The sequence below is a fragment of the Seriola lalandi genome, unplaced genomic scaffold (assembly GCF_002814215.2).
Source record: "Seriola lalandi dorsalis isolate HSWRI2012SDOR001 ecotype SW California unplaced genomic scaffold, Sedor1 jcf7180002054736, whole genome shotgun sequence".
Classification (NCBI taxonomy): domain Eukaryota; kingdom Metazoa; phylum Chordata; class Actinopteri; order Carangiformes; family Carangidae; genus Seriola; species Seriola lalandi.
In genome coordinates this window covers 706,826-721,244 of record NW_019525289.1, presented here as the reverse complement: position 1 = coordinate 721,244, position 14,419 = coordinate 706,826, and the positions used below count along the sequence as shown (strand labels likewise).

The 14,419-nt window shown below is 42.1% G+C and overlaps 1 protein-coding gene across 11 annotated transcripts in view; it reads right to left on the bottom strand.

Moving 5' to 3' along the window:
• Positions 1-6,034: 6,034 nt before the first annotated feature.
• The window catches only part of pard3ab (par-3 family cell polarity regulator alpha, b), a 243,006-nt gene continuing 234,621 nt past the window's right edge, over positions 6,035-14,419 (bottom strand). For all 11 annotated transcript variants that reach the window (XM_023424526.2, XM_087178806.1, XM_087178812.1 and 8 more), the window contains one exon: positions 6,035-10,376. In XM_023424526.2, coding sequence (XP_023280294.1) covers positions 9,980-10,376 — 397 coding nt within the window. In that variant the 3' untranslated portion in view covers positions 6,035-9,979. The remainder of the gene's footprint in view (positions 10,377-14,419) is intronic.

The following is a 14,419-nucleotide window of genomic DNA, read 5'->3' as shown; positions in this document are numbered from 1 at the left end:
TTAAAAAAAATCGATCTGATGAATACTGATGAGGGATTTTCCTTTTTTTATTTATATTTTAGCAGGCTGCAACAGAGTAAAAGGCAAAAACATTTAAGGGGTCTGAACACTTCCTGAATGCACTGTATATGTATCACCATTACTTTCAGCACCTCTACCAGATGGTCACCCACAATGGTGCCTCCCTCCACAGGTGGTGGTACTTTCCCCTTCATTCACCTGTCTCTGCCCTATGATCACAGAACATCTGGTTCCACCAAACACCGTATACTTGTCTCTGCCTAATAAAACTGGCCTGAACCCTGAGGTCATTTCCTTTATTTAACTTTTTTTTTTCTGCCTCTTTACTGGATGGTGAAAATTGGGGCAGGAAGCAGCAGCAGGAGATGTAAAGGCAAAAAGGGCACCGCAAGGTCACATTCTCCAGAAGCAACAGCACAGTGGACAAAGATGAAGCTGTCATTCAACCATAAAACCACGGTCAAGTCCCAATGTCAGCTGTTGAGATGGAAATGAGAATTTTCCTAAAAGGCCAAATAAATCATCAGCCAGTAATCATTCAGGTGGTGTTAATGTAAAGTTGCAAAGTTGCATGTGCTCCACAAGGCCTGAACCAGCAGCATCATCATTATGCAGCGTAATGGTATATGCATCTAAGAATCATTAAATGTCAAGTTTTAACAGGTGCAGCACGCTATCCACATGAGCTGCATTCCTACTGCTGTTAGTAGATAACATAAACCTGCTGAACCCAGGTTGTGGATTGACAAATGTCTCACAAAGTTCAGTTTCCTGAAAGATATGAAACTGCATTCATAGTCCATTTAAATGTATCCTTTAGATATGAAACACTCACCTCCTGTGGCCTTGAAAGATGGCTGTAAAAAGCTCCTTAACTTGCTGAGAACACCCACTGTGGTGAGTTTGACATCAGTTGATTAGAGTGGGTTGTATACAACAGCAAACTAAAGGCACTCGCATGTGTGGGAATAGGAGCAATGTTGAACTTATAACGTATCTAGAGGGGAAATAAACCCCAAAATGACCAGTTTGGACTTATTTGTAGCTTCCTCTGTGCTCCAAACAGCAGAAAGCTCACATGTGACCTTTTAGACATGAATTCAGCAGGTGGGTGTGTCTTAAATGAATAATTGGGACAACAGGTGGACGATGACGAGTTACCTCCAAGGGTTTATCCCCTAAACACACACAATCTAAAAAGTAAAAGAAACCAATAATCAATATTCTGGTGTTGTATTGGCAAAGTTTCAATGCCATTCATTCCACTGAGCTTTAAACTGTTACATAGATGTGTAAAAGTAAGATGCATTTAACAATCATTAAGTCTTTGACTTGTGTGAAGCACACTTTCCACATGAGCTGTGTTTTTTTATTTAATGGTGTGCAAGATTTCCCTGGCTGCTAGTCTTGCTACTCTCCATTAATAATTGACAAAAAAATATTGATACAACGTATCTCCAGTTCATGAAAGCTTTTACTGTATATCTGCCATGGAAAACAACAAGTCTGCTAGTTCTCGGCAGGACACCCAAAGACTGCTTCCCACCAGAGATGGAGGAAAGAAGAAGTACTACCAGTGAAGTAAAGCTGTCTTCCTCTGCAGAGGTCTGCTCTCCTGATTGGTGTTAATTCTTGGCAGTTTTGTGTCAGTTAAAAACAATCCCACTCTTTTGAGTAACTGGCCTGTGGCCTTCCTACAACTAAAGACGTAACATTTATGTGTCTCACGTATATGTCTCATTCTTTTCAGATCAGAGTTCCTGCAGGATACCACAGACACAAGCCGCTCATACTCTCGGAAGCCAGCTTGGGAACCTGCCAGCATCAGAGAGCTCAGTGTCCGGCTACGAGAGGCATGAAATCCAAGAAGGGGGAGTTTCATGGCTAAGTGGGGCTAAGCAGAGGAGAGCAGGACGTGTTAGAGTCATTTCATGGAGCATTTGACTGAGAGAAGTTGGACAGGATCCTGTCTGAGTTGATGCTTGTAGGATTTGGGGCTCCTGGAAGTTGTTTTTCCAGTTCTGTGCTGGTGATGCTACTTGCTTGATGGCTGTCTTTGCTGATATACAGAGTTTATTAGTACTGCAACACTTCTTTTGGGTCTGCTTAATTTTTTTCTGTGTTGAAAATAGCGCTGGGTTGTGTCCTATTATTTTGGGTTTGGCCACTCTGAGGAGTTTTCTACTATTTAAGTTTGTTTCTCTTCAAAATCTGTTTCCCATCCACCCTTTGTTTTCCCTCTCACCTTAACTTCGTGCTACCATACCCCTTACATCTACTGAAGTCGAAGCAGACAGATGGTCCAGCCACAGTGATCAGAAGAAAATAAAGACTGTAACTCCTCCAATAAAGTGCCCTAAGATAAATACATGGAATGAAATGAGGAAATGACAACTCCTTTCTCTGCAGATATACACCTTTGTTGCATAATCTTAACCACAAGAGCTTTGTTTCATGTTTGAGTTGGAAAACAGCAGTGAAAATAACTACACAGGACTTAAAAAAAAAAAAAATGTATAAATCAACAGTGCCAGGAAACTGAGGAGGGAAATTCAAGGGAGCAAAAGCAGAAAAATAAGAACTAAGATACAGTATGTGACTTGCTTGCACTAGAATTGATAAATGTTCAGCAATTTGTCTCGGAAACAAACTGATACCGGGTGCAATGATATACAGTATATCATATTCTTTACAGATTACTGCACCATTTTAGAAGTGTCAGGACGAATGGTTGCAAAGATCCTAAATCTGCAGGTTTAGTCGTAAAGGCTTATGGGCAACATGTCAGCGACATGCGTACATGAGATTATTAAGTCTGTGTGATTTTTGAGAAGGTCAGCAACATCATGATACTATAGTAAAAAAAAAAAAAAAAACTCTTTCCAGATGTCTGACGACTGGAAAGGAGGTTATATCTGGAGAACTTCCTCAGTTAGTTTCCTTTGTCTCCCATCTTGATTTACGGTCCCGTGTCATCCCCCGCCTTTGCAACCTCTCCAGCTTCCTCCTCCAAATTCCAGAGGGATGGTGTCATCTGTGAGCTCTCCTTCCTCAACATGAACGTTGGAAGGGTGCAGAAAAAAAAACAAACAAAAAAAACCCACTAAAGTGAGCAGAAACAGGTGTCACCTCTGAGTAGGAGCTTATCCGACCTCCCTGTAAGCTCAACGGCTAAACCTCCCCCTGTGCGAGGTGAGCGTGACATTAAACAAAATAATAGGCTTCATTAATGGCGACACGGTGCTTGGATGGCGGCGGCGACTGTAAAATAAAAGGTTTAGCAGCCTCTTGTTGTGGCTCTCTGTTGACAAAATAGGGCTGTGGCTGAAATGATCCGTGACATTGCTCCGGGGGTGATATGGAGCACGTTAAAATGTTGCAGTGCTGCTAAAGGAGAATGAGAAATAATACAGAAGGTAAAGTTTACTGGCCTCAAGAAGCAGGATGCTGCTGGTGCTGCTGTGTGTTTGTCACTGTGTTGTTGTGCACGTTGTTAAGATGCTTCTGTACCAAATCCTGGGGGCTGATTAGATTAGAGAAAGGTTAATTTTCGAACAGCTACAACATAAATTATATTTATGCATTTAAATAATGCAAAAGGCCAATCAGAGCTCCTGCTTCTGCTTTGTGGGTTGGACCTTTTACATTAAATTCAATTTAATTTAAAATGAGTTCTGCAATTACACGTTGAAATTCAGTTATTACTTTATCATTTAAAAACAGAATGAGAGATTAAAATTATTAACCAGCTACTTTTTAAAAAAAACTTTAATTATTAATGCATCATTTAAATGCAAATTTACTTTTTCAATTTATATTATAATTTATGGTTGTTAAAATGTGCCACTTTGGGCTGCATACGTGCAGACTTCTTTAAAATAGAACTGTTTATATTTAGTTGTGTCAACATTTTTTAAATGCACAGCGGCGCCCACACTCACAGATTATTTATAATTTTCCACAGACATTATAAAAACCTGGCCAAGTGTGGTTGAGTAAGATGCTGCGATGAAAGCTTTTATGCCGAAACGCATTATCCTGATGTTTACCGTTAATAAAGATATGATTTAATTGAGGTTAATTCTTGCACTGGAGAGCTGCCATTTCCATCCTCGCACGGATGTTTCTGGATCACTCAGGCAGCTTTTGGCAGAGAGCTGAACCAGACAAAGGTTACACAAAAAGGTTCACCTCTTAGAAGGTGTCAGTTGGGAAGAGATCAGAGTTTTCTTTCCAAAAAAGAAGAAGGATCATCTTAGAGCCTTTCAGCAACACTGGAATATTAACTGCTCCAGCGCAACTCTTAATGGCAAACACTATGAGACTGTGGTTGTGTTGTGTACGGCCAAGAGAAACAGCTCCTTAATTAATGGAACTTCTCCATGCACATTCTGGACATTGTGCCAAAAACATGTTATGCACTGATTGTTTCAGGGATCATTAAACCGAACAAGAAAAACAAAATCTGCTCATTGACGACATACAATAGGAACAATGAAATAAATCTTTTTTTACACTGCACAACTTCACACTGGTAATGTGGCACAGCTGTATCACAAGTACTATGCTATTCTCTCACAGTTGCAAAACACTGAGCTGAACTAAATTCATGGAATTTGGACACAAATCTAAAGGTTTCAATTTAATTAGTAAAAAAAAAAAAAAACATAGACAGACAGAACTTGATCCCCAAACCAAAGAGCAGAGCGATGTGCAACATGTGGAGCTTTGAGTTCCAGAAAGTGTTGTTCGACTATCTAATAAATATGAAGGTATCACATTGAAAAAGAGACTTAACAACATATCATGATTACTTTCCTGCAGCTCTGTAAATATTCATATAACAACTCTACGCCTGATCAGTAAAGCTACTTCTGATTCCCACAGGGTTCTATCCAGGAGCTTCCTTCTTTTTGTACCTACACAGTTGAAAATTCAACCTCTCCTTTAAACTCAGAAGACGATTCAAATGACAGTGTGTGCACCATATAAGATAAAGACTCAATTCCTCAGAGATCAAGTCTGGATGCATCTATTTGGTTCTGCACACCCACATGTTTTGACTGGTCTTACATGAACTGCAGTAAACCCAAGCAGCTCTGTGCATGTTCCATATTTCAGCTGTATTTGGATACCAATGTGCAGAGGACTGAGACAGCTGAAACAGCATCCTGTGTTTCTTGTAAATCCACACTTGTGAGATCCAAATGCATTCACTAAGTGCAAACCCCCGTGTGTGTGTGTTTCCTTAGTGAACCTTTAAGGAAATGCTTTTTCCTTTAAAGGAAAAGGAAATGCTCTGAAGTTTATCAACCGTCTATGACTCAAAATTTCATAGAAGCGAAAAAAAATAAAATAAAATAAAATTCCTGACTGTGGCATGGTGACACAATTCCCTGCATGTGGTCTGAATCTCACACCATGAAGTCAATAAAAAGAACAGACTGGTATGAAGGATAAAAGCACAGAATGAGGTGAAGGGGATTTTTTTCCTGCTTTTTTTCCTCTGTTCTCATATCTCAGTTTCTCCCAGCACACACAGCCAGCTGGCTTAAGTAGCATTAATGGTATTTGGTTAGGACTTCCCCTTTGACCTACGGAACAAAAAAACAGTAGCAGGGAGCCGCTCAACAGGTCCCCTGTGAGGGACAATGGGAGTGAGGTTGGAGTTAATAACAGGAAACACAACGGCGTTTAGGGAGATGACATCAGTGCATTCAACAGATCGGTTACGCAGGTATTGTTGGTGTTGTTGCACTGAAGACGAATGTTTCACTTGCGTTTGTGCATCAGCTGCTGCACCATTTCCCCACAGGAATGAATGACGTTTCACACTGAACGCCGTGTCTCCTTGTATCCGTCAAACTCTCGGAAAAAGACATCAGCAAGCAGACCTGACAGATTTGACGTCTGACAGCAGAATCCTTCCTGCTTAATTTAAGACTCGTCTAATCCCCGGTTCAAAGCCGGGGCCGAGGAAGAGAAAAGAAAAGGTGGCACAGGCACAGGCAGGTTGTAAACAGGATGGAACAGCCTTCCGTTTTATTCTAAATTTGATATGTACAGGAAAAAAGTGGCTGTATACATTTCTTAATATATCATGTAAAAGTTTTCTGGAAAAAAAACAAAAACAATTGCACATCAGCTTCCAATAGCTTCCATTTCTTTCTTTTTTTTTCTTTTTTTTATACTTAAACACATCATGGTACAGCATGGTTGAAGGCAATGTCAAACAGGATACAAATACACTGATAACCGCTTGTAAGTGTTGGCTCTTGTGAATAAAATAAAATTAAAAAAAGGTTCAGGAAGGAGTACCCCAAAAAAAATGACATTTTTATTTTCATATGATATTAAAAATGTTACAAAAAAACACACTGTAGTTTGTGTGCTGTAGTGTCACTGACAAACAAATCACATCGTGTCCCTCTGTGTAAAATATTATGGTATTATCTCAGGCACTTATCGCTATCAGACCCCCGTAACTGGACAGCTACAACAGCAAAATCCATGACATTTAGAGCAAGGGGTCAAATACATCCTTCTAAAATGTGCTGGTCACTAATGTTCACAGCAAGAAGTAGTGGCCGCTCAACCAAACACTTCTAATGAAAAACCATTCAGAGTGGACTTTTATTCTTTTTCACCCTCACATCACACAGTTTGTGTCTTATTTGGTAACAGTTTTGTGGCATGGATGTAAACACACATACACTGGCGAGGGGCTTCAGTGTGTGTGTGTTGTTACACCCATGTACATCCATAATGCAGAAGGGAATTCTTAATTAGCTTAAAGCACTGTTGCTGTGCTGTGAACTTTCCTCGGCCTACGATACAGGTTTACAAACTGAAGTAATGCCATTAAAAATTCCTTTTTTTTCTCTCTTCTTCTTCATCTTCTTCATATTGCCGTTCATCATCTATTACCTCTACCTAAGCCTGCATCTTTCCCAGCAAGGGCCTTCATTAACCAACAGGAGATAATGTATGTCACGCAGCTTTGCTCTGCATATGGAGAGTGAAGGGCAATTACGCACCCCGCCTGTTTGTTTTCCACAGCTTTATTTATTTATTCTTTTGCATTTCCCTTTTTGCTTAAAGTTCGACCTCGGCTCGGTCTCATTTGTTCACTTTCGCAGGCAGATTAGTGATGTCAAAGACGGGCAGGTTTGAACCGGATTGGTCGACACCTACTGCAACAATTATAGAGGTGGGCCGGTGGGCTGTGGCAGTGAGTTTTAAAACGTGTGTGATCAGCCCCCAAGGTCTCCCTTTTTCACGACCTACAACTACAGCGGCTGGTTTTACTGATTAGTTCCTCCCCTCTGGGTGGAAAAATTGCCAATCAGCAGCTGTAGAGTTTGACTGGAATGAAAATGAGAATACTCTCAGGTTATAATGACACAATCCACTGGGCTAACATGATTCATAAACAAGACTCCACTGGTTTAAAGAGTCGGTTTTTATTACTACCAGGACTTCTAATCATGCAGATAGTTTTGTTTTCATTTAGTCAGGTTTTCAGATTTCTGTCTCCACCCTAATACAGTTGAGGTAAGGGGAGGTTATCATGACTTACCTTTTTGTCTTCCACTGCACCAACTGCTTTTATACAACCCTACTCTGTTGGAGCATAAACTGAGAAGAACTGTATGTTCAGACTGAAAGCAGCAAGAACACAAGAAATCGCTCTGGCTGCCCTGAGAAGGGCGCTGTTGAAGTTGACGTAGATGACGTAGATGAAACGGACAGACAGCACAGTTTGTTCTGAATGCTTGGTTTAGCAAAGTGTAATTTCAGGGTCCGCAACGTAAACAGGCATGTCAGCAAGGATCTTTGTGCCAACTGACCACAAGTAGTGTATAAGTTAGCAACATGAAATCTCTAACATTACCGATTCATTTGCATCAAGTTGTCAAGCAACCCTGTGCAACACTTGCGTGCCATGGGGCTAGTTAGCATGCAATTATAGGCTACACTTCGAACACCTACAATGTCGGATACCTTTTTCCATGCATCGTTTTTTACCCTGTAAGCACACAGGGACGCACCCGCCACCGCAATTATTTATTTCTCCTCCATTGTGCTTGGGAACGAATGTTTGATGGGAAGTTTACACGGTTGTGTTCTCTAGTGTTCTGTTGCTTCTGTCTGGTTCACGTAGAAAATGAATGACTTTTGGTCACTTTGAATTTCTTGCCGCTTTCGGTCTGAACATGGTTTGAATAAACTCATTGTCTAGTTAGCGAACGAGCTAACAAGCCCGCTAACTTTCAATTAGGGACCATGAATATGACTAGTGCTAGTGCACTGTCAGCAGTTTTCATACAAACTCAATCAATTCAAAGACAGATTTCTGCAGATTTTCTCCTCCGCTGTATTAGGATGGCATCAGAAAACCTGGACAAATAAAATCAAAACTCTGCTTTTTGTAATTTCATTCAACCCATCCTTTAAAAGCCAGCAGCACTCTGTTCATCCATTGACTGCTGTGTTTTTTTGAAAGCAAGATGGCACCCCTACCCGCTCCCTATTTTCAAATCACTCTGGAGAAATATGTTGGCTAAATGCTTAAAAAGGTAAAAAAAAAAAAATAGAAAAAGCAATTATAGCAATCGAAAGCAATCAACTCCTGAGGACAATTTTGCCTTTTGTTAAAAAACAGGAGAAAAGCTGCAGCTAATCTCACACTGGGAGGCTCATTGTCTCTCTACCATCTTTATCCTCACTCTTTTTTATGCTTTCATTCCTGTCTTTATGTCAGAAGCCGGGCCCTCTGTCGGTGCCTCTGGTGGCAGCGTGCTTTGGCTCTGGCAGGCAGCAGGTGGCTTGTGATGAAAAATTCAGTGCACAGCCTGACTCGGGAGACAAGGAGGAGGAGGGTGGTGGTACTGGGTAGCAGGAGGAAGAGTAAAGGGAAGGGGAGGGCTGGGATGAGAGGAAGGCGGGAGAGGAGCGAGGAAGGGAGAGCAGAAAGGTAGAAGAAAGGCGCGTAATGAACAGAGAGATGACGAGAACAACGGGAGGAGGGATGGGAGCCAGAGCTCCAGACAGACAGGCAGGCAGGCCAGTGAGTCAAGCCCAGAGCAGTGCAAGGGGGGCCAGGCACAGGATCAGAGCTGTCGACCCTCTCTGCTTGGGTCTCCCTCACGGAGATAACACACCATATGAATCATTTATGAGGGTTTTTTTTTTTTTTATTAATAACACACACACACACACACACACACACACACACACACACTGTGCCCTGCTTCTTTCATACACTTTGCCTTGTTTTCTCTGCCCCCCTGGGAGTACTCATGTGAGAGAGCCCGATCGCTGAGGAGAAAACGCCTGAAGTAGAGAAAACAGAAAGCACAGCAAAGCCAGCAGCGTTCCTAGTTGGTAGAGGGGGTTGAATGTTAACTTTAGTGAAGGTGAGGAAAAGGTGACTTGTGACCGGTGGGGGGGGCGTCCACGTGACACTCTGTAAAGCCACGTAAAAAACATACTCAATCGTGAAACATGTACCTCGTCACATGCCCACACAACAGAAACGTTGTTGTACGCCTCCCCGTGGGCTCAGAGAGAACGACCGCTCACTTGCCCGTTTGATTGTCAATACGTGACGGTGCCAGGTCTCGAAGAGTCCGAGTCCTGGACGCCTGCGAACAAGCGCCGTGTTTGTGAATGCAGAGAAGGCACTGAGCGTCTCAAGTCTGTAGCAGGGCGAGCGACTGAGTGACTACTGTATAGGTCATCGGCACAGCTAGGGATCCAACACAAACACCCACATACTGAGCACACTTCACAGCTGTTTTACCTCTAAGAGGGGGCTATAAGACCTCTAAGGTTGTCCTTTGTCAAGATTTGTAGCGTCCACTTCTGCGGTTTCTTCAAGGTAACCCCCCCCCCTCAGCTCCTGAGCCAAAAGTTCTCTGTTCAGCTCTTTATCCATCAAGTCCAGCAACGCTCCTCAGGAATAAAAAAGTCTTCCTTTCTCCGACCCCAACCTATTAAGCCTCGCTAACTGCGAGGGTGAAGGCGGCACATCTTGGCGGTAGGGACCCTTGGGCGAGGCTGGGTCCTTCAGGTGAGCCGCAGTGTACCCCTCGTAGCTGCTGTTGCCGCTGCTCTCCTGCATTAATTTCCCTTTGGCTTCCTGCTCACGGCGCCGTTGCTCCTGCCTCAGGAGCTCCTGGGCCTCCAGAAGGACCCTGGCGTTGACACTGCCGCCGCCCGGGTAACCGTTCCTGGAGCCCTGGTAGCTGGAGTATCTGGGGTTGTCCTTGGCGGTCTGGAAACCCTCTCCAGGTGGGTACGCCTTCTCCCATGAGTCTTGGGAGATGGAGCTAGGGTTCTTCCTGGGTTGCCTGGTAGAGAGAGAGAGAGAGAGAGAAATGAAAGAGAGGGAAATGTGAGATGTGGTTTGATTTATAGTTTCATATGATTCCTTTGACATAATCATAAATGGCACATCAGTGCTTTATTTCACTGTTGCTTTTGCTCTGTTTTCATTTTTTTTATTTACAGGCTTAAGACACAGCCAGGACAGGTTTCAGTTAGTCATGCCACATTTACAATAGTTATTTTGAGATTACGTTAGATCAACATCTGGCTGTAGTAAGACGCTTTTTGTAGAAAGTGAGCGTGCCATTTTATTTTCTATTCTTCACCTTGGAATATTCTTTGATTTTTTCCCCAGAGCTTTTACCAGCTTCTCACGGTCTTCTTTAGCAGACAGAGCAGGCTCAGTTATCATATATGCAGCGACCTCTGTGCGCTGAAGAAGACTTTGGGGTGGTTAAAAGCTCTGGAAAAATGTAGCAACTGGACCTTTAGTTGAGATTTCTTTCTTTTTTTCTTATTTGTTTTGTTTGTTTTCTTTTATGTCTGATCTTTATATCTCCTTTATATACAGTTTGGAAGAAGGAAGTGTCAGTATTCGAGGTACTGATAGTGTAACAAAAAAAGAAAAAAGACATGTTTTCATGGGTTTATGACTCCTATTTTTTTTATTTCCATTTGGCATAAATATGTTTTGAGATTTGTCTCAACAGTTCCCAGCATGCTTTGCAAACAGACAGTTTAATGTTAATGTTGCCTCAGAGGTCGGTGAGTTAGCTGTGGGCTACTCCTGTTTTATTCACCTCCATTTATTTGCAACCAGGAAAGTCTTTCTGCATTAGCTCCCATCAGGTCTTTTAATAACTGTGATGATTGATTCATGAGGCTTTTTATGTGACCAATGTGTGACACTGAAAAGACAGGATTTCTGATAATACGGGTTAAAATAATCACATGTACTTTACGTGCCAACAAATGCTCTCTCATTCTTTCACTCTCATACACTTTATTTCTCTATGACACTCAACCCTCTCAGCCACATTCTGTGACCTGGTCTGATGGGAAAAAACATCACCAGCAACAAAAATTAGGTTGAAAACTCTATGTTTTGGGAGATGCACTAATCAGACTGTCAGTTGCATGGTAGCCAAGACATCGCATTCAATGACAATAAGGCACCGTTACAGCCTCACAAGCTGCCTCTGGGCAAGTACCAGCCCACGGTAACAACATACAGGGATACCTAACCATGTCAAAGTCCCCTTCCAGCCCATTAGGCCCATTTGGAGACAGGCAGGAACAACCATTGGATCTGACAGAAAGTAATAGCAGACCTTTCACGGCAGGAAAAATGAGGCGACCATCTTTGTCCTCGATGGATTTGCCCAGGCTGATATTTGACACCTGACACAAGTGTCTTAAAGGCACAGTTGTTTTGTCATGCTTGTGCGGGTCTGCCCTGCCCTTTACCAGAAAAGATTTGGGTGGGGGGTGGGGTGGGGAATCCAGATGTGTGACATCATTTCTAATTTCTGCTTGGCTAGCCTCTTTGTGGCAGCCCTGCCTGTGTGTAAGTGTGTGTGTGTGTGTTTGAGAGAGCCCATACGATATGCATGAGTGTCCCGAGCCCTACAGCTCCACCCGTTTATCTCGAGGGCAAGGCACCAAAACGAGAGCGGAGACAGGGAAGAAGAAGAAGACACACAAAAACATCAATGGGCTTTTGACTCCGAGCCATGCATAATTAGCAGGTTTATCAGCCAGGTGTGAAGAAATCGTATTATTCCTGTGTTTGGATTTGAGGAGGAAGGGGCGAAAAAAAAAAAAATCCTTAATGAGAATAGAAAAGACCTTTGTTTTTATTCAACGGAGACTGAACGCTATTGGGAATAGATACGCTTCTCGATCGGTGAGATAGGAGAATATAGCCCAGGTTTATTCTTGCACACGGTTGAGTGATTCCAATTTTCAGAGACAGGCGTCCCCGGCATCTGATTTCATTTCATATGTTGACAAAGAGGCCAAAGCCGGTCTGCCTCCCTGCTGAGAAATGCAAACCAGATCGCTCTCTCTCTCTGTCTGATACTGTGCCAAGGGGGAGCATGTACATGTGTGGTAAATACAGAGGGATGTATACCGCTCTGTATTCTGTGCATGCACACGGTGAAGCATGACACATGATACAGAAAAAAAACCCCCAAAAAACAAGAAGGTGGGAAAGGTGACAGAAAAAGATTGAGAGAAAAAAGGGAGACTTTGTGAGAGGTTGTAGTGCAGTGCAGATAGACATGGGGTTGTGACACATATGCATGCATGCAGAAACACACTTGTGCGACCAAATGCCACTGCAGCTGTTGCAGACAGCCTTCGGTCTCCCATAATGACATTACTTTGGCACGGAGATCAATGGTGCTGCTCGGTGATGAATATGAGGGCCCTTCATCCACCGTCATTGTTTCAAATGGCAGCGGTTTATTTTCACTCACGGCTCCTTGTTTAGGGAAGGGTCTCACCCAGAAGGAAACTGACCTTTATCTAAAATGAAAGCCGTTTTTTTTGAGGAACTCTACCGCCATTAATCATGTCTTCATTCACAATCCAGAGTCATGCTCTCATGAAGGATTTCACTCAGTGTGAGCAGCGCGGGCCCCATACGAATCCCATCAAGGCTATGATCTCCTGAACGCCACGTTTACTCGGTCTCAGCCTCTGACTTCACACGATGCTATGCTCTAACTCAAACAATAGTTAGCGTTCTCGAGATACCACCGCCGGGTTTATCCAAACAGAACAGCTTCTTAATGGAATTAGTGGGAAAGTGAAGGGACGTGGCCACAGGATGTTGCCTCTGACCGCTGGAGCGAGACAGCAGTTCATTAATCTTTCAGCACAGCTGCCTGCAATATTTATCAAGGAAAGAATTTATGTCGATAGCAGTGGATTAGAGAACGACGGTGAAGCAATAGAAGATAATGTATTTAATGTTGTATATGTATGGGAAGTGCTAGTGGATGATGTATTCTGGGATGGGTCGGCTTGGTTTGGCCTTGTAGAGAGTCTGCAGGAGTAATTAGAGACTGCTTAGGGAGACATATTAATAACTCTTGGACACTTCATGCCTGTGCTTATTCAAGAATTTAAAAAAGTCTTCTTTAAAAGGTACAAACCAGTATGTTATTATGTGTTATTGTGTTATTATAAGTGATAACTCATTTTTATTGACATTTTTTGAATGAAGGCTCTACAGATGTCTCTCTAGTTTACATACATTTTTGTACAGTACTAAAATCTATTGGTAGGCTCTTGAAACTTACCACAGATTGACATTGTTACTTTATTGTCGCATGATACTAATATTTTGCTGCAGATTGAGCTCAAAGGCTGTACTGTGTTACCTCACAATGATAACTTTGTATTAGGCAACACTTGACCTTAAGGCCCCTTATTTGACATGTATTAGCAGGATATAAACATTTAATAAATGGTTTATAATACACTATAATGTCGTAAGCTGATGTAATTGTTTATTAATGCATGTGTTAACAACTCCGCCTGCGGGTGCCCGAGTGAAAGCTGGTGTATAGATAGATATAGAATAGAATAGATAGTGAATGATAATAGTATATAGTATAACACGGTTATAATAACATTAAAATGTCTGCATAGGGGAAGTTACAATTGTTGACAAATACACATTACTAAACACACTTAAAATGTCTAAATTTCTGCTTACAACTACATTATAATGTGTCACAAACTATTAAATGTTTGTATGCTGCTTATAAATGCTAAGTGATGGCTATTGACGTATTAAAACATTTCTAGTTAGAACAGGATGCTGTGGAGGAAACATGGAGAGGAGCAGTCAGGTGGGACCTGTGGGATATCAACTAGGAGAAAAATGCAGCTTTCAGTGTAATTTTTTCATGTTAACCTAATAAAGTAATGAGTTTTTTTTAGCCTAATTTCAGTTGTGTCTGTATATCAACTTTCGACACATACATGCTTTTTTATTCTATTTCAAAATGTACACGCTACAGGTCAAATTTGAACTCCCCCCCCCCCCCCC